The 20736-nt window shown below is 41.7% G+C and overlaps 1 protein-coding gene across 1 annotated transcript in view; it reads left to right on the forward strand.

Moving 5' to 3' along the window:
• Positions 1 to 20736, forward strand: part of LOC144682943 (protein diaphanous homolog 3-like) — a 786894-nt gene that overhangs the window by 219672 nt on the left and 546486 nt on the right. Inside the window, exon 9 of the mRNA XM_078545867.1 lies at positions 3340 to 3445. Coding sequence (XP_078401993.1) covers positions 3340 to 3445 — 106 coding nt within the window. The remainder of the gene's footprint in view (positions 1 to 3339; positions 3446 to 20736) is intronic.

Below are 20736 nucleotides of genomic sequence, written 5' to 3' on the forward strand. Positions count from 1 at the left end.
ATTTTACCTGTCCTTAATTAGGGTTGTTTATAATGTTTTGCCATAATGTAAGGACAAGGAAGAAAAATATAGCAAATCATTCCCAGGTGATGCACTTCATTATATTGATCTTCCCTCCATTGGATGAGTTTAAAGTCGATGCTAATCCTCTCCGTTTTAAATTATAATTATATTTACTGTCAACACAATGCATTATTAGTTGTGTTTTAAGCATGTTCTTACAATTTGAATCCATCAATCACAAATAGCATTTATCAGTGTTTTCTCAATATATATAGAATCATAGAAACTTACAGCATGGAAGTAGGGCATTCGGCCCATTGTACAACACCAGCCTACAAGTAGCTATCCATCTTTTGACCTGTAACCTTGTAGATTATTGCGCGTCAAGTGCCTATTCAAGTACTTTTTAAGTGTTATGAGGGTTTCCACCTCTACTGTGATTTCAGGCAATGAGTTCCAGATCCTCACCACTAAGTGAAAACATTTCTCCTTGAATCCCCTCTAAACCTCCTGCCTCTTATCCTAAACCCATGTCCACTGGTTATGGACCTCTCAGCCAAGGGGAATAGGGTCTTCCTATCCAATCTATGTAGACCCCTCATCATTTTATACACTCCAATTAGGTCTCCCCTCAGCCTCCTCTGTTCCAGAGAAAACAACCCTAGCCTATCTAGCCTTTCCTCACAACTAAAATTCTCCAGTCCAGACAACATCCTCATAAATTTCAGTATCATCTATAGTGGAATCACATCTTTTCCTATTGTGCAGTCACCAGAACTACACACAGTGCTCCAGCTGTGGCCTAATTAGTGTTTAATGCAGTTCTAGCATAACCTCCAAGCCCTTATACTCCTCGGCTAATGAAACAAATGTTCCCATTAACCCATGGGTAATTAAACAAATATCCCCATTAGCCCTTGGCTAATGAAACAAATATCCCTATGCCTTCTTACCCACCTTATCTCCCGGTCCAGCTGCCTTCAGGAAGCCGTGGACATGCATCCAAGGGCTCTCTGTTCCTCTGCACTTCTCATTATCCTACTCTTTATTGTGGATGCCTTTGCTGCCTTAGCCTTCCCCAAATGCATTACCTCATTAAAAGTTAATTAGTTTTGACCATTGGGTAGCTGATGTAGAATTGATGTGAGAGAAGGTTGACACATAAATTGAGCTGTCCTGTTAGTGATGCTCTAAGAATATTTATAAGAAGAGCAGTTTTTTAAACTTCAACAAAGATGAGATTCATTTGACGTTCATAGGTATAGATTTTATGAAATTACACTCATTAAATCATTGTATTACATGTCTGCAATGACAATAACATGTTAGTTGCTTGATAGTATAGAACATGAGAATTGCTGAACAAAGAGATTTTTTGTAGAAGCTTTTCGTCTTGCACTCATCAGGACAATTTGCAAGAAAATACCAATCCCTGGGGAAACAACATATTTATATTGTATGAGAAGAAAGTGCTGATTAGTTGACAAGTGGACTCTGATTGGTAGAGGCGTTGCCATGGAGAATGCATCAGTGGATGATGACTGACAGTTAACTGCCAAGCATTGTTTGAAATTTAAACCAGGCAGCTTGACTCTGATGAAGACATTGAACCTGTTTCAGGGCAATGTGTGTACATGTTCTTTCTATCTGCAAAAGAACAAGGCCCTGTATATTAATACATGTAGCTTCCAGTACACGCAAATGTGCCATACTGAGAGCGCGACTGACAATCTTAAATTGGTTGTTAGTGTAATTCTTAGCACATTGAGGATTATTTAGCAAATGTTGTCCAATCATGGAATCACATCTAATGTTGGACACTGTTTTGAATTTTGAAAGCATGGGCTGATGTTATGGTCTGCACCTTGACTGGTCTGAACAGTGGAAGGGATATGCTGTTTCACACGATCTGCCAGCCTTTGGGATATATGGCCTACATACCTAGCATCACAGCAGCACTGAAATTCATATACCAGCTTACACATTTCTGTGATAAGCAGAACATATTTATGGCTTGACGGTAGCATCCTGTTAGTGGTGAATGCCACTCGTGTTGCTACTGCATAGTGGCAGAGTGAAACAGCTAGTTTCACCTGTTGTTCAAATTTTTGACGTACTTGCCCTTCCAGGGTAATCTGAGGTAGTGAGGTAGACTAGGCACTTTTCAGGGCTGAAAATGATGGCCTCGGGCCCATTCATGAGTTTTCATGATATGCGGTGTAAAATGATCTGATCAGGGTGGCCATTAACCCGCAGGATGCGCCCTACTTCAGCATCAGGCTTGCACGGTGAGCAAATGGCTCAGGCCCTATTTACAAGGTTGCTGAATTGTCCTGATGAGTTCAAGATGAAAAGCTTCCACAAGAAATGTCTCTTTTTTCAGCAATACTCAAATATGTTAGTTAATAGAAAAATAGCTTCTCAAAATATGAAAGAAAAACATTTGAAATAAAGGCAAAAAAAATTTGCAAGTGCAGTTAGTCAATCAGCATTTGAAAAGCAGAAGTAAAAGAATTCAACACATGACGTCAACCATTTCTGTTTATAGATACTAACGGACGTGAATTATTGTCAATGTGTTATTAATTTGATATTAATTATTTCAAGTAATATTTAGCCATGAACTGTAATCTAAAAAAATGGAAGAAAAAGGAAAATATATAATTAAAGGAGAATGAGTACCCCTTTAAATACAAACTCCTTTTCAGGGTCCATTTCCAAATGTTATTAAACAAAATATCAACACAAGTGACACATAATACCCTGAAGGTGTAGAAGTAATAGCTACCAGAAGAAGTAAGTGGAGATTGGGGAAAAATAAATTTAGAATCGATACCAAGAAAAAGCCATGAAGCAAGCTCATTGAAGCAAAAACAATGGGTTGTTTAAAGTAAGATCAGACAATGTGATTAGAGAATTAATACACACATGGAAAGCGCAAAAAAGCCCTTTCTCATTTCTAACTTTTCTTGTCTGTTTATTTGACCTCCAAATAGGAAATTATTGCTCATTATCTACAACATAAAAATCAACTGTTGCTGTTTGGGTTTAAAATATGTCCCTTTGAAGTATTGCTCCCCTTCAATGATTACTTTACACCTGGAGAGAGCAAGACAATACGCCTCTAGTCTAAAGTATGTTTCTCCCACCCCCAACGCTTCCATTTGCTGTATCATTAAAATTATCTGTATCAATAAAAATTTGTTGGTTACTGTGAGGTTGCAAATTAGACATGTAAGATGAAAAGTTCTTTTAATTACCAGATACAATATACATACACTCATGCACTCGTGTTAATTTTTTTTCAATTTGACACTAGTGTTATATTTCTTTTAGCCTTGAAAATGTTTTAGAAGCCATAACTACAGCAGGAGAACTAAGGAAATGGGAAAGATTCTACCCCATTGTGGAAGGTCTACATGACACCCCTGTTCAATTAAAGGTTTGTTAACAGTTGAGAATGCACTATTAAAATATGGCATACGTTAACCTTGAATGTTCATTGTTTACTAAATAATGAATCAACACAATACTTTGAAGTATCATGCCATAATTAATTTATAAATTCAGAACTATAAAGGAGAATTTTACTGATCACAGTTGGTTCTTTGGTTAAGTGCTCCTGGAGCTGGGTGGCGAAAAATTATGGGCCGCGCAGCCTGATTTTCCATTATTTAAATGTTTCACTGTTGCATTATTTTTATTGTGAACTGATTTATCTGCTTTCACATTTGGATACAGTGAATTCTCAGAATGATGCACAACAGGTATACGTTTACCCTTTTATAGTCGAGGTGTGTGTCAGCTGTGGCTTAGTTGCAAGGATCCCCTTCAGTTGCTTTCTCCCGGTAGATGAAGATCTCCTTCCAGAGTTGCAGTGTGGTTTTTGATCTTTGAGGGACACCGCAGACATGATCTTCACTGTGCGACAAATACAAGAAGAATGCAAGGAACAGCATCAGCCGCTCTGAGCTGAATTTTCCGTTCGTCGGGTGGGCGGAGCTGACCCAATTGCGGGCTGCGCCGCCGTTTTGCGCGGGCAGGCCAATTAAGGCCCGCCCAGCGTGACATCCGCACAGAAGCGCTATGCGCTCCCTATGCAGGCGGGGGGAATCCCTAAAATTGAGAGTGCGCTCTTTCGCGCATGCGCATGAAAGAGCGCACTCATCTCCCAGAGGCTAAGTGCAGCCTCGACTTTTAAAAATATTAAAAATAGAGAAAAAAAAAATCCCTTACATGTTCCCATATGTGACAATGTCACATGAGGCAGGACATGTTTATAATTTCCATAACAGCTTTATTACAATTTTTAAAACCCTACATGAAACCTCATCCCGCCAGTGGATGAGGTTTCATGTTTTTTCTAGTTGCCCCTGGGGCTCCTGGCCTGCCTGCCAACCTTAAGGTTGGACGGGCAGGTCCTTTAATTGCTTCATTGATCCTGTCAATGGCCTCAATTGGCCATTGGCAGGTCAGCGGGCGCGCAGTTGATTTTGCTGCGCCCCCGTCTTCCTGAAAATTTAAATGGGGCGGGGTGAAGTCGGGGGTTCCACCTGACGTCATCCTGCGTCATTTTATGTGTTGGCGAGCGGGCCCTGCTCCTGCTCGCCGACGGTAAAATCCTGCCTTATGTCGCCTTTTTCTACATCATGAAAGCCTTTGACTCTGTCAACTGTGAAGGCTTATGGAGTATCCTGCTCAAATTTGGCTGCCCCGAGAAATTTGTCACCATTCTCCGCCTACTCCACAATGACATGTAAGCTGTGACCCTCACCAATGCAACCACGACAGACCCTAAACCAGTGAAGATTGGGGTCATACAAGGTTGTGTCATTGCACTAACCCTCTTCTCCATTTTCCTCGCTACCAACGAAACCACCACAGACCCCATCTCAGGGAAGACAGGGCCATACAAGGTTGTGTCATTGCACCTTCTCCATTTTCCTCACTGCAATATTACACCTCAGCTTCAGCAAGCTACCCAAAGACATGGAGATAATCTGCAGAACAGACAGGAAACTGTTCAATCTGGGCTGCCTTCAATCCAAAACCAAAATCACTCCAACCACAGTCGATGAGAGTTTACCGAATGCTTTTAAACTAATTTAGCTCTAACTCCCAAAAACATCTCTCTGCACTGCCCTTACTGCAAGGATTGTAGACGTCATGTCTCCACCAAAAGGCCCACAGATAGGTCATCCATTGTTTCTCCAACTGCTGTTTTATGACTTTCCCTTCTACCAGTTAACCTCTTCAATCAACATGGCTACAACCTTTTAAGTTATAAAACTCCAAAGCTTGTTTGAATAGCTTTTACTTTGGGATTACTTTTACCAGATTCTCAACCAGATAATCCCCATTTTCTACAGTTGGAGCTTTCACACCTGAAACTAAAAGTTATAATCTAAGACATGTGAATAATGAACGAGGTATTTACAGCAGCTTACGTAGAAGCTGCACTCCAGCTCATTGACGACGACTCTGAATCATATAAGAAAATGGGCCTTTCACTAAACACACAGAAAACCAACCAACTTCCACAGCACAAACATCACCCCGTTGGTTAAGATCAATGACAAATTTGTGGACTGCTTTCCTTTTATTGGGAGCCTCCTATCAACGAAGGCAGGCATGGAGGATGAATTTCATCACCTCTATTTCATCATCGCATCTAATGTGCCAGAGCAGCCTTCGGCTGACTGAGCAAAAGCATATTTGAGGATCCGTATCTTAAATCTGAGACTGAGATCATGGCTTACAGAGTAGCAGTGATCCCCATACTCCTTTCTGCTTCGGTGACTTGGACAACCTATGCAGGCACCTCAAAGCACTTGAGCAGTACCCCAGCGGTGTTTGCACGATCCTCCAAACCTGGTGGCAAGAAAGGTGGCCCAATAGCTGCGTCGTCGCCCAAGTCAACATGCCCGGCATGGAGGCACAAATCAGCCAAAGCCAGCTCTGCTGGGTGGGACATGTCATTCATATGCCTGACCCCAGTAACCATTCTACTCAAAACTCAGTCATGGCATGAGACTCCCAGGATGGCAGTGAAAATGCTTTAAGGATATCCTCAAAGTATCCTTGAACAAACCAAACATCCCTGCTGACTCACTGGAGCCTCAGGCTTGTGACTGACCAAAATAGAGAAGGTTTATTTCGGAATTCGAGATATTTCATTGGGAACATACAGAGACGATGTCAAAGTGATGGAGAGAGCACACAAACCTCCAAACAACTCATCTACCCGGCCTTTCAAGCACTATCTGCTATGCATGTGGCAGGCAGAGTCTGCAGATTGTGCGTTGGACTTGAGTGCTCTCGGAGCCGATCAAACTGGAGTAGAAGCAAGTCAAACTCAAACCTGCGGGACTACTGAAGAAGAAATGGTAGCACTCTCGCCTCTAAATCGCAAGGTTTCAGGTTCAAGTCCCACTCCAGGGCTTGAGCACAAAAATTAAGGTTGACATTCCAGTGCAGTCCTGAGGTAATACTGATCTGTGGGCAGTGCTGCCTTTCGGATGAGACGTTAAACTGAAGCACCATCTGCCTGCAAGGGTGGATGCAAAAGATCCTATGGCACTATTTTGATGCAGAGCCACGTAGTTTTCTCTGGTGTCCTTGGCAATATTTATCCCTAATGAACATCACAAAAAAGACAGATGATCTTGTCATTATTTTATTGCTGTTTGTGAGAGTTTGCTGAGTGAATGTTGGCTGACACGTTTCCTATGTTACAGCAGTTCTAAAAGTACTTCATAGGCTGTAATGCGCTTTGAGATCTGTGGTGGTCATGAAAAGCGCAATATAAATGCGAGTCTTTTTATTCTTTCAGGTCTTTTTTTGATCTTATAAAACCATGCAATAATAGTTGATCTAACAATTTGCAAACCATTCAGCTGTGTGATATGGCTGTGAGGCTTATTATATCTGAATTTCCCTTCTGTTCTCTTGTAACAGTAACTGGCCAACGAGTTGAGCTCTGGACATGCATACTACCTCTTCATTGCTAAAGCAGTTCAAGGCAGATCCAGAAGTAGGACCTCATGTTTGCCACATAGAGCATTGAGCTTGACTGGTCAGAGACCAGTGCTTGTAATGATAGCCTTGCATTTCTTTCTTTTTAGGCAATTATGCCATTTGTTCTTATTTCAGCTAACAAGAAAAGTGTATTGGGTTAATGTGATATCCCGTGTTATTTGAATACGGTGCTACATTCCTATTTAAAATTTTTACTTGAATTTGTATGAGATATATTTGACTCTGAAGACAAGGTGCTGAAATTTTATTTGCCCCTAGTGTGCACCTTGCCATCTTTTTGCGGATCATCTTTTGCTTTCTGGAGCCAGAGGCAAGCATATTTCGCAACCTTGATAATGGTCTGTTTAATTTGATTACAGACTGGAACCTATAGCTGTGCAGATTTTAGCTGGCTTGGTAGTGTTAGTGTTGTTAGTGTTTAACTTGTATTCCACCAAAGAATGTTGAGTTTCATCCAGTCACAGCTGTAGGTGCAATACCTGTCAGTGTGTCGAGTGTAGCTCTTGACAGGCTAATGGAATAGTACACATGCTTTTATGAAGTATCATTGTCTTGATTTGATAAGTAACCCTGTCATGTAATTTGTTGGTGAAGAGTAAGGTGCATGCTTATGTTGTTTCGGCTATTTTGAAGAAGCAATATTAGATTATACTCCATACCTGTGCACTGAGTGCCCTTTTTTATTTCTGTTGTGTTCTCATTCTCATTCTTTCATTGTGGCTCAAACTTCTCTTAAAAAAGACTGTCTTGTTCTGGTCTTGGATTGCTTCCATGGCTCATTCCTTACTCTTTTGGTTTGTATTATGATCTGCTTATTCATTTAACTTGAGGTTTAACTATATCCAATATAAAAGGATTGTCATACCTATATAGGTACTGCAGCATTCCATTGAAAACTAAGTCCCTCCACTCCATCCCTCCCAACAGCTGCCCAAATTGTTAGTTTAAAGTCCTTGTGACCACCCTGTTTATATTTATCCTTTCGGTTCGGAGCCTTGTCCCAGTCAGGCTCAGCTGGAGCCATTCCAAACGTACAGTTCTTTCGTATCTCAGTACTGGTGCCAGTGTCCCATGAAATGGAACCCCCTCTTTCCCATACCTCTCCTTCAACAATGTGTTCACTGCTCTTAATCTGCTGATCTTTATGCCAGTTTGAATATGGCTTGATTAATAATCCAGAGGTTACCACGTACTGCACCCCCACCCCTGCCAGCTGATGAATCAGCCCTCCTCCATGTTGAACAGCACTCGGAGGAAGCACTGAGGGTGGCAAGGGCACAGAGTGTACTCTGGGTGCAGACTTCAATGTCCATCACCAAGAGTGGATTGGTAGCACCACCACAGTCTGAGCTGGCAAAGTCCTAAAGGGCATAGCTGCCAGACTGGGTCTGCGGCAGGTGATAAGGTTACCAACAAGAGGGAAAAACATATCTGACCTCCCCTCATCAGCCTGCCTGTCGCAGATACATCTGTCCATGATAGTATCAACAGGAGTGAGCACCGCACAGTCCTTGTGGTGATGAAGTCCCGAATTCACATTGAGGATACCCTCCATCACTCCACGGTGGCATTACCACCGTGCTAAATGGGATAGATTTTGAACAGATCAAGCAACTCAAGACTGGGCATCCATGAGGCACTGTGGGCCATCAGCAGCAGCAGAATTGCACTCAACCACAATCGGTAACCTCATGGACCATTATATCCCCCACTCTACCATCACCACTAAGCCAGGAGATAAAGCCTGGTTCAATGAGGAGTGCAGGGGGCAATGTCAGAAGCAGCACCAGGCATACCTAAAAACGAGGCATCTACCTAATGAAGCTACAACACAGGACAACTTGTGTCCCAAACAGCATAAGCAGCAAGTGATAAACAGAGCTATGTGATTCTACAACCAGCAGATAAGATCTAAGCTCTGCAGTCTTGCCACGTCCAGTTGTGAATGATGGTGGACAATTAAACAACTCACTGGAGAAAGAGGCTCCACTAACATATCCCCATCCTCAATGATGAGGGAGACCAGCACATCAGTGCAAAAGATTAGGCTAAATTATTTGCAACAATCTTCAGCCGGAAGTGCTGAGTGGATGACCCATCTTGGCCTCCTCCAGATGTCCCCAGCATCACTGATGCCAGTCTTCAGCCAATTCAATTCACTCCACGTGATATCAAGAAATGGCTGGATACTGTAAATGCTATGGGCCCTGACAAGATTCTGGCAATATTACTGAAGGCTTGTGCTCTAGAACTTGCCGCGCCCCTAGCCAAGCTGTTCCAGTACAGCTACGACACTGGCATTGACCTAGCAATGTGGAAAATTGTCCAGGTATATCCTGTACAAAAAAGCAGGTCAAATCCACCCCGCCCCATTAGTCTACTCTGCATCATCAGTAAAGTGATGGAAGGGGTCATCAGCAGTGCTACCAACTGATACTCACTTAGCAATACCCTGCTCACTGAATCTCAGTTTGAGTTCCACCAGGGTTACTCAGCTTCTGACCTCATTACAGTCTTGGTTCAAGCATGGGCAAAAGAGCTGAATGTCAGAGGTGAGGTGAGAGTGACCTCCCTAGACATCAAGGCAGCATTGGACTGAGTGTGGCATCAAGGATCCCGAGCAAAACTGAATTAATGGGAATCGTGGGGGAGAAAACTCGCTGTTTGGAGTCATACCTAACACAAGGGAAGATGGTTGTGGTTGTTGGAGGTCAATCATCTCAGTTCCAGGACATCACTGCAGGAGTTTCTCAGGGTAGTGTCCTAGGCCCAACTATCTTCAGCTGCTTCATCAAGGACCTTACTTGCATCTTAAGGTCTGAAGTGGGTATGTTTGCTGATGACTGCACAAAATTCAGCACCATTTGTGACGCCTCAGATACTGAAGCAGTCCATGTCCAAATGCAGCAAGACCTGGACAATATCCAGGCTAGGGATGACAAGTGACAAGTAACACTCGCACCACACAAGTGTCAGGCAATGACCATCTTCAACATGAGAGAATCTAACCATTGCCCCATGACATTCAATGGCATTACTATCATTGAATCCTCACTATCAACACCCTGGGGTTACCATTGATCAGAAACTGAACTGGACCAGCCATATAAATACGGTGGCTACAAGAGCAAGTCAGAGGCTGGGATTCCTGTGACGAGTAACTCACCTCCTGACTCCCGAAAGCCTGTCCACCATCTATAAGGCACAAGTCAGGAATGTGATATAATACTGTCCATTTAACTGGATGACTGCAGCTCCAACAACGCTCAAGAAGCTTGACCCCATCCAAGGCAAAGCAGCCTGCTTGATTGACACCCCTTCCACAAACATTCACACTCCCTCCAGTACCGCACACAGTGGCAGCAGTGTGTACCATCTACAAGGTGCACTGCAGGAACTCATTGAGACTTCAGTTATATAGGGCATTGGTGAGAGCTCACCTTGAGTACTGTGCACAGTTTTGGTCTTCTTATTTAAGGAAGGATGTAAATGCATTGAAGGCAGTTCAAAGGTGGTTTACTAGATTGATACCTGGTATGAATGGGTTGTCTTATGAGGAAAGGTTGGACAGACTGGGCTTGTTTCCACTGGAGTTCAGAAGAGTGAAGGGTGATTTGATTGAAGTATACAAGATCCTGAACGGCCTTGGCAAGATGGAAATGAAAAGGATGTTCATCTTGTGGGTGAGTCCAGAACTAGGGGGCACTGCTTTAAAATTAGGGGTCACCCTTTTATGACAGAGATGAGGAGGAATTTTTTCTGTGAGGGTTGTGCGACTTTGGAACTCTCTGCCTTAGAAGGCAGTGGAGTCAGGGCCATTGAATATTTTTAAGTTAGAGGTAGATAGATTCTTGTCAGTCAAGGGAATCAAAGGTTATCAGGAGTAGATAGGAATGTGGAATTCAAAACACAAGCAGATCATCCATGATCTTTTTGAATGGCGGAGCAGGCACGAGGGGCAGAATGGTCTACTCCTGTTCCCATTTCTTATGTTCTTATGTAATGTGAAGATGGTACTTGTTTCCACAAGGACCGTACAGTGGTTACTCCGATTGGTGCTGTCATGGTGAGATGCATCTGACAGGTAAATTGATGAGTATGAGGTCAAGTTGGGTCTTCCCCCTGTTGGTAATGTGTAAACTGAGGGTGGGTAATAGGTGGTAATCATGTTTAATCTGGTGCCATGAGACTTAAATGTTGATGACATTTGGGGACACTCCTAACTGTATGTACCACTGTGCCCACATTTCGATACAGTTGTCTTGTTGGTGGGAAAGATCACAGCCAGCGATTTTGATGGAGATGCCTGGGACATATACTGATTGATTGGAGGTGTCTGGGTCATGTACTGATTGATAATCATTCTATTACTGTGTCGGGCTGTTCCCTGACTAGTCTCTGGGACAGCTCTCGCAACTGCAGATCAGTCTTCAGATGTTATGAGGAGGAATTCGCAGGATTGACTTAGTGGACATGCCTTTGTAATGTCCAAATTCAATGCCTAGACCAAAATCTAGGTCTCCTGCTGGTTTCATTCTTCTTTTTTGTAACCCTGAGCAATTGAGTGGTTTGTTAAACCATTTCAGAAGACATCTGAGAGTAACTCAGGCTTGTGGCCAAAGCTGATTGTTCTCAACCTCTCCGACCTATTCAATCCTGAGCTGAGTTTCTGGTCTTGTAATTTCTCCATCAGAAAGACGATCGCCTCACCTTCTATAAAATCACCTCCTGGCCCAATCTCAGCCTTTTTCTTTGCTGCACCCTCATTTATGACCTTGTCAATTCCAGACCTGATCATTCAAATGTTGTGTTGTTGGGCAATGCTCTGCATTCTCCATAAACTTCAATTCATCCAAAACTCTGCTGTACATTTCCTATCCCATCATCCTTGTCCTTGCTGACCTACAGTGATTTCTTGATCCTCATGCCTCGACTTTAAAATTCTCAACATTATGTTTAATTGCCTTGCTCTTCTGCTTTTCACCTACCGTTACAAGCCTCGCTACAAGCACCACCTCATCCACCCACAAAATTTGTTTTTGCTCTGATCTAATTTCTGCTCATCCCCACGTTTCCTCATTAGTGTGGTGGTTGTGTTTTCAGCCACCTCAGGCCTCGTGCTCAGAATGGCTTCTTAAGACTAAGAGCCCCTCTCTACTGTCTACTTCTTTAAAAGCCTCCCTAAAACTTGTCAAGCTTTTTGTCACTCCTAATCTTTCTTTCTTTGGCTCATTATACAATTTTCCCTTGTGCCCCTAAAGTTCCTTGATATTTTTCTACAGTAAAGGTGCTGTATAAAAATAATTTGAGGCATAAATGCTATTATCAACAGAAAGAAGAGTGGAACATTTGAAATACATTTGTTCACAAAACCACGCCAACTTTGATAGTCAGTGGGATGGGTACCGTTCTTTGCAGCCATGACTGGGAATTCCCAAGGTTGTGTCCCCCCCCAGTGCTAGGGTTCAGGACATCTTGCGACATGAGAAGAACTTGGACTGGAAGGGGAAAGATTCTAGTGTTGGGATCAACAACTTGGGAAGTGTAGGCAAGCAATCCTGTATGGAGAGTGCCAGGGTCTAGCAGCTAAATTAAAGAACAGAACTGTAAAGGTTTATAATCTTTGGATTATTACCTGAGCCACGTGCAAATTAGTTTAGGGATAAGCAGATTAGGGAGGTGAACATGCGGCTGAAGGAGTGGTGTGAGGAGACGTGTGCCCTCGAGCACTGACGGCAGTGCTGGGTTGCAAAGGTACACCCAATATTCCACCTAGCTGGGTCCAAGCAGAAAGGAGAAATAGGGCAGTTACAAGGACTTTAAATCAATAAATTGGGGGAGGAAAAGGTAGCCTAGATAATAGTTTAAAAATACCTGAAAAAGGAGAGAGTAGCAGTCAGAAATGTGCTTTGGACACCACAGGTTTTGGGAAAACCAAAAGATGTTAAATTAAACAAGGAAAGAGAAATTGGATATGTATGAGCAGAAGAACAGAGTAGGTTAAAGGCAAAAAACTGCGGATGCTGGAAATCTGAAACAAAAACGGACATGCTGGAAAAACTCAGCAGGCCTAACAGCATCTGTGGAGAGAAAAAAAAAAGCAGAGTTAATGTTTCAAGTCCGTATGACTCTTCAGAGCTCTGAACAAATTAGGTTGTTTGGCCCAAATAAGTGTTCTTTGTACAAATTCATGGAGTATAAAGAACAAATTGAATGAACTGCAGGCACTAATTCAATTTGGAGGGTATGACATGGTAGCCATTATGGAGGCATGGTTACAAGACAGCCAGGGCTGGGAACTAAATATAGCAGATTATAAGGTGTACAGGGAAGATAGGAAAAATTGGAGAGGGAAAGAGTAGCCTTAATAGTTAAGGATGAAATCTCTTCAATGGTAAGAGAGAATATATCAAAGCAGGCAGGGAGACTTAATGGGAAGAATTAAGAAATTGAAAAGGATTTTTAAGATAATAATAGGATTTGTGATTCGGACCCCTGGTGACAGCTGTTGTGTGGTAGGTTTAAGTTGTTCTAATGGTGGATTTTAACTTTCATATAGTTTCAGATAAGAAGACAAGCATATGTTGTTACTTCCAGAAAGGCAGTGGGTGAAGGATAAAACTGGAGCCAATCTTTGCACACTTTTAAAATTTATTTTCGGACTTATACATTACAAATGTGCACGTCCTAACCCAATAACAGCAGTTTCAGTCTGTATCTATCACTAGGGATTCAAGTGAATCACCAGTTAATGTCCATCAAGTGCATATGATTAAACACAATAAGTATAGAATTAACAGGTTCCCTTCCCTTGGGCATTCTTGGAATTCATTCATCTATTATTGATGTCCCAATTCTATCCTCTGCTGTAATAAACAGATTTTTCCAAGGGTGCTTTCATTTTCATTGTGCCTGTCTTTAACCCTTCCATTGTACTGGTACCGGGGACAGTATCTGGGACGTGAATATGAAAAAAAACCTTGCCAATGGATGTCAAAGTCAACACAAGATTTTTACAATCATGGTAAGAAAAAGAGTGTGGCCAGGAGCAATGTTGGCCCCATGAGCACTACATTGTTCATGAAAATAAGGAAATGACAGGCATACTGAATTATTACTTTGCATCAACATTTAGAATAGAGGAAGAAGCTAGTATACCAGATATCCCAGTATTGGAACAGGGTCTCACTGAAATTACCATACACAAAATAACAATAGTGAAGAAAATAATGGCACTAGAGAGTGATAAATTTCCAGAACCAGATGACTTGCATCCCAGAGCTTTTAGATGAAGTAGTCATATCTGGACTATTTGACATCTGTAACTTAAGGCTCCTTTTCTTCCCCGATCTCTAATTAGTAAGTTCTTTGGCTCGATGATGTAACAAGTGAGAGAGTTTTACAGTGCACCTTAGTAATCAAAGTTATGAATCGTTACTACTGGGCTCTTCTGTTTCCCTACTTATGGATCATTTAATTTGCTCTTGTGCCGTTGATGTCAGAAGCTATGCTGTCTGAGTGAACAGGGGCTCTTATTTGCCAACAGAACTGCTTTCTTGTTGGACAGTCCTGAATGCTGAAGTTACTTGAAATGGAGTATCAATACCGTTGCAGCTCTTTCACTTTCTCACGTTGTAGGTGCAGAGGTTTTAGAGGACCTCCAGTAAAACTTCTAGTTTGGATCAAGTGACATTGTAGAAGTGCTAGTGGTATGAACTTCTTGAGCTTTGATTTGTGCATTGTTTTGAAACAGAAATGTTTTCTTTATTCCTGCTTCTTAATAAACTTGATTTATAGTTCTAGGACTAAGACATATGATCTGCCATAGATATAAGTGCTTGGCATTGCCCCATATTTTTTCCAATTCACAAAGTGATGATAAATAACTGATCATCCAGGATATTCTGTGTGCCAGGTTGCTTTGTGCATAATGTCACAGTCATGATCGTGGGGAGCAAGGTTTCCCTATGTCAGACTTTTGCATGGCACCCAGAAAAATATTTTTGGAGAGCACCTGGGTTCTAAAACCTTGAACTGAATATTATTGTTTGATTTTAGAATCTTAGTGTTGGCTTATACAGGCCAGTCAATTGATATTAAATGGAGAAATTTGATTAATTGTAGGACAACACTAATTTCAAGATTTTTATAGGTTACTATCCGGGTCTTCAAATCTGTGCAAGTTCCTCAGTCTATGACATTGCAGTGCTTTTGAAACTGCTGAAGGAGAGATGTGAAATTTTTTCAGCTGCTGAATTGATTTATTGTATTGCCACAGAGCTTGCTTTGATAAAACAGGCTGATTATTAGAAAATTGCAAGCACATTGCCTTTGGTTTTCCATTCATTGATTTAAATGATCAGAAAGTTGTGTCTAATGCACACATCATTTTCTGATAAGCTCCCCATTGCATGCCTGGCTAGTAAAGTAATGTATCTTAAAATTTCAAACTATTAATAGCATTTTCTATTCTTATTTAGATTTCCAACATGAGTAATTTTGTTTTATTCAAGTATTTTGGGGACATTGTTGGATAAAATGCTTTCTGTTGTTTCTTCCTTTTCTTTATTCATATTAAACTCTGTAAATAATTAACCATTGACATTGTCAGTTACCTGCAGTTTTCTTTTCATGCAAGAAAAACATTTAACATGAGGACTGGGAGCGTGTTTCTTAAAGCTACAAAATTTAGTAGGCATCTAAATCTGCTGATGAAAAACTTGCTAATGACATGTCTGTAAGATTAGTTGGCCTGTTAATGAATGAACATTCAGGGGTTTTGTTAATTAAGCCAAACTGAAGAAAAATGTGCTTGATTCGCAGCCTTTTATGATAAAGCTTGCAATTAGATTGCTTTTGAGTGAAATGAGTAATATTGAAAAAACCTTAGTCACAGGAATTTAAAAGTTAATGTTTCAAAGATGTGCATGTAAAGGAATAATGCATTGATGCTATTACTACTGGTGCTAATTTTGCAATCCAGAAGCTGAAATGTAAGTCTTTGTGGCATCTGAATTTTGTTAGTTGATTTTTGACTGCAAGAGTCGACAGAACAGTTCATATCAAGCCTTATGGGGGATTGTGACAAAGCTCACAGAATATCAGCATTTATGCTGCATGGTTAAGAATTCACACATTTTATTAAAGCTGAAGTAAATTGTAAGGTAGACAAAGATAGGGGTGAAATGAGATTAAAAATCAGGCACATACTAATCTGGAACATAACTCTGTTTAATATGTAATACCCCCTAAATTGTAAACTGAATAGTTTTGATGTTTTCATCGAAGTATACTGTACAGAATTCTTTGAAATCTGAAAACACTTTTATAAGTCCAGATAATGGCAATATTAGTACCATCATCTTGCAAATAGTTTGTCTAAATTGGCAGATGACATTTCCCTTGTTGAAGGCGTGTACTTCTACATTGGAAACTCATGTCCAGGGGTAATGCAGCTTTGTTGGGGTACAGTGACTGAGCAATTTTTTTTTCATTAAGCACAATTTACTGAGGGAACAACATTCCAAATATCCACAGAAAACAAGGGAGCATAGAAACAAACCTGCAATGTTATGCTTTGGAAAATGTAATATTGTGAGAGTGGTTGTCTATTTTAAAAAGGGCAAACATACATGCTGCATTATCTGTTGTACCTTTCCTTTGCTCCTTGTGTTCTGAGTTCTTGGCAGTTTGTTCAATGCCAGAGAGTTGGTACAGTGGCACCCTGGTACAGTGGAAACTGAGGAGAGTAATGAAGTACTTTTGAAGTGTTGCTACTATTGTAATGTAGGAAATGTGGCAGCAAGTTCCTACAAACAACAGTGTGATTGAGACCAGATAATCTGTTCCATTGATGTTGATTGAGGGATAAATATTGACCAAGACACGAGAGAGAACTCCCCAGCTCTTCTTTTAATTTTATCTGACAGGGCCTTGGTCTAACATCTCGCCTGAAAGATGGCACCTTCAACAGTGCAGCGTTCTATCAGTACTGCACAGGTGTATCAACTTTGATTTTTTTGCTCAAGTCCTAGACTGGATTTTTGGCCCCCATCAGAAGCAGGCGGAGCCGAAAATTACCCCTGCCAGCTTGCACGCCTGTTCCTTGCTCCATCTGACTACCGGGTTATTTTTATTAAGAGCCTAATTGAAACCAATTAATGAAGGCCAACTGGAATTTTCTAGAGAAAATTAGTGAACCAGATGAGTTTTTTTACAACAATCAATGATAGTTCCAAGGTCACCATTACTTTATATTCCAGAATAATTAATTGAATTTACATTCCACCAGCTGCCGTGGTGGAATTTGAACACAGATTATTAGCCTGGGCCCCTGGATTACTGGTTCAGTGACATTACCACTGTGCCACCGTCTTCCCGCACTAAGGTCCCTGATTGACTCTTCAGTTTTGAGAGCCTTCCTGCCATCCCTAATCGGACAGAGAACCTGTCTCCATGCCAATTACAGGTGCACCCCCTTGAGCACTTCAGTGAGTGACTGTTTTCCTCTGGAAGTGGGTTTGGGACCCAGAAACAATCCCAACCTCTGTTTCCTGCCCCTAGGATGGAGAATCCAGCCCCTTGAATGTGATGAGCCCATGACATTCTGATTCAGAGACAAGAGTGTGACCTACTGAGTCACAGCAGAATACCATGTGAATATGTGAACCTCTGTTCAGGAATGCCAGTGCACATGTGAACTTGTTTACATTAGAAACATTTTCGTTTGGAAGTGAAACATGATTCCGGTTTTCATAGTTTGAGAGAAAATGGATGATCCAGATTTCAGGAGGTGTTTTGAATTGAACAGTGAGGAAAAACTGGAAGATACAGATTTAATTCAGCAAGCCTCAAGTGACCATTTAAAAAAAAAATTGTTCATGTGGTGCGGACATCACTGACAAGAATAGCATTTATTCCGCTGTTAGCAGTATAGCAAATATACAGAATGGTATTCCAAGAAGAACAACAGATGTTGGGTCAATTGATATCTTCCAAAAGAATCTGGAAAAGTACTCTTGAGAATGGAACTAAAATTCACACGATTAAATATGGACTAAGTTGCTTAAATGTTCAGTGGGCGCCAGAGTCCTGATGCTGCTTCCATATGAGGTGATGCCTAGATAGGGATGAGAGAGAGTGAGACAAGTGGATTCAACAGTAAATGGATAAATATTCTGTATTTTTGCTCAATCACCTTGGGGATCAAGGAATGTTTAAACTGGAGTTTTCCTCAAGAGTACAGTCCATATTGGGTTGATTGTATGATCAGTTAATGTTCAGTTAATGCAGCAGTCTTAAGGTACAAATGGCACCTTATTCCATGCTGTTTCTGTATCCAACGAGTTTGCAGCACAATTTATTCATACCCTCAAAGATAACCTATAATTATAATATTTAAAATACTAATCTGTTGAATTGGTTGAAATGTCTTTTGACATTAACTCAGCTCTTAGAATGACATTGAATGTACATTAGTGCATCAGCAGCAATGCATGGGAGAAGGATTTGCATTGGCCTTAATGAATTCTTAATCTCATGAAGGAAAGAATGGTGAGGGGTTATTGAAAGCTTAATAGGCTTTCAGTAATGGAGGGTTAGAAAAGTTTAAAGCGCACGGTTCCAAGAATAAGCTGAAGTTTCTGCCACTCATGCTGAAATGAAAGATGAAGCTGACACATGAGATACTAGAGTTAGAGGACTGCCTGGTAGGAATAAGGTGAAGGAAGTTTTCCAGGATAGAGAAAGTTAAGATCATTGGCAGATTTATAGACAAGGATTTTAAATTCACTATGTTAGGGGAAAGGAAGTAGTGCCAGTCAGCAAGGCCTGGAGTGACAAATGAGCGACAATGTTGTGAAATTTTTTAGAGGGTGGAGTTAATGGATGTTTCGAGGCCAGCAAGGAGAGTGTTGGAGTAATTAACATAGAATCATAGAATGGTTATAACATAGAAGCAGGCCATTTGGCCCATTGTGTCTGTGCTGGCTCCCTGCGAGAGCGACTCAGCTCATCCCACTCCGCTGCCTTTTCCTCTTAGTCCTGTAAATTTTTCCTCTTCAGATAATTATCCAATTTCCTTCTGATAACCATGATGAAAACGGCCTTCACCACACTCTCAGACTGTGCATTCCAGATCCTAACAACTCATTGCGTAAAAAGGATTTTCCACATGTTACTTCTGGTTCTTTTGCCAATTACTTTAAATCGGTTTCCTCCCTATCTGCTCAGTGCAGACTCTTCATGATTTTGAATACCTCTATCAAACCTCCTCTCAACCTCTCTTCTTAAAGCAGAACAACTCCAGCTTCTCCAACCTGTCCTCAAAACTGAGGTCCCTAACCCCAAGAACGATTCTTGTAAATCTTTTCTGCACCCCTTCCAATGCCTTTGCATCCTTATTAAAGTATGTTGCTTAGAATTGGACACAATGCTCTAGTTGAGGATGAACCACTGTTTTATAAAGGTTCACCTTAACTTCCTTGCTTTTTTTTACCCTGTGGGTTGGATTTTGTGGGCCATCCACGGCAGGAAAGGAGGTGGATGGACCTGTAAAATAAGGCACCATGCCATCAGCGGCACCTGCCCCACTGCAGTTTTATGAGCGGCGGAAGAGGCATCGGGTGGGCTGCCCACCTGTGACCTAAATCAGGCTCTTATGTGGGCACTTAATGCCCACTTAAGGACCTCATCCTGCCGCCACTCAGATTTAATTGGTGATGGGAGAGCCCTGTGCCCAACGCACGGCCTGATAGATTTGGCCCTGCGGGCTGCTGGTCACTTAAAGGTGGAGGTGCCTCTTTTCCAGGTCCCTGGTGCCAATTAACCCTCTCCCCCGGTTTTTTCTTCCCACGTCCACCTTTCCCCCTGCCCTCTCCAGCATGTCCCACCGCACCCCTCGCCAGGGCCTGCCACCTGGCCCCGGTGAGATCCAGACTTACCTGGAGGTTCCAGTCCATTGCTGAACATCTTCTCAATGCCCTCTGTGCAGTACTGGCAATGACCTCCATTCTTGGTGGCCCTGCCAGTATAGCAGCCCTGCTGGCTTCTGATTGGCCAGCAGCTCTGAGGCAGAACTTCCTCCAGGAGGGGGGCAGAAGCCTTGCCTCATAAGGCCTGATGCCCGAGAAATTAAAATGGGGAGAGCTGGTCGCGGACATGCGAGGGGAGCCCGCCCTCAGCATATAACCCAGCCCTATGTCTCTATTCATAAAGCACAGAATAGCATCTGCCTCATTCTCAACCCACCTTGCCATCCTCAATAATTTATATACATCTACATTCTGGTCCATCTGCTCCTGCACCTCCTTTAAAATTGTATTTTTCATTACCCCTCACCGAAGGGAGGCAGAAGTAATGTTTTTTCTCTTGTTAGTCTATTTGTCTATAAACAATATATTTCTAAAACTCATGGATGGATTTCAATGAGGTAGGGTATGGCTCAAGCAAGAACTGACTAGTGTTTGGGCAAAATGTGGATCCGGACCTTGGAATTTTCTAAAGATCCGTTAACATTAAGCGGTCGGGTGTTTTATTGAGAATGGTGTTGATTGTTTTAAAATGTTGTGGATTGTCTCAGCTGCTATGGTGCAATTTGTCACAACTATCAAAATGTCACCAGAGTTTTCAGAGCAGGTTGTTGGATGTGAATTGGTCTGAAGCCTCCTTAGTGATGTGGAAGCTTTTAATAAAAAT

This window comes from Cetorhinus maximus, chromosome 7 (genome assembly GCF_964194155.1).
Source record: "Cetorhinus maximus chromosome 7, sCetMax3.hap1.1, whole genome shotgun sequence".
NCBI lineage: Eukaryota > Metazoa > Chordata > Chondrichthyes > Lamniformes > Cetorhinidae > Cetorhinus > Cetorhinus maximus.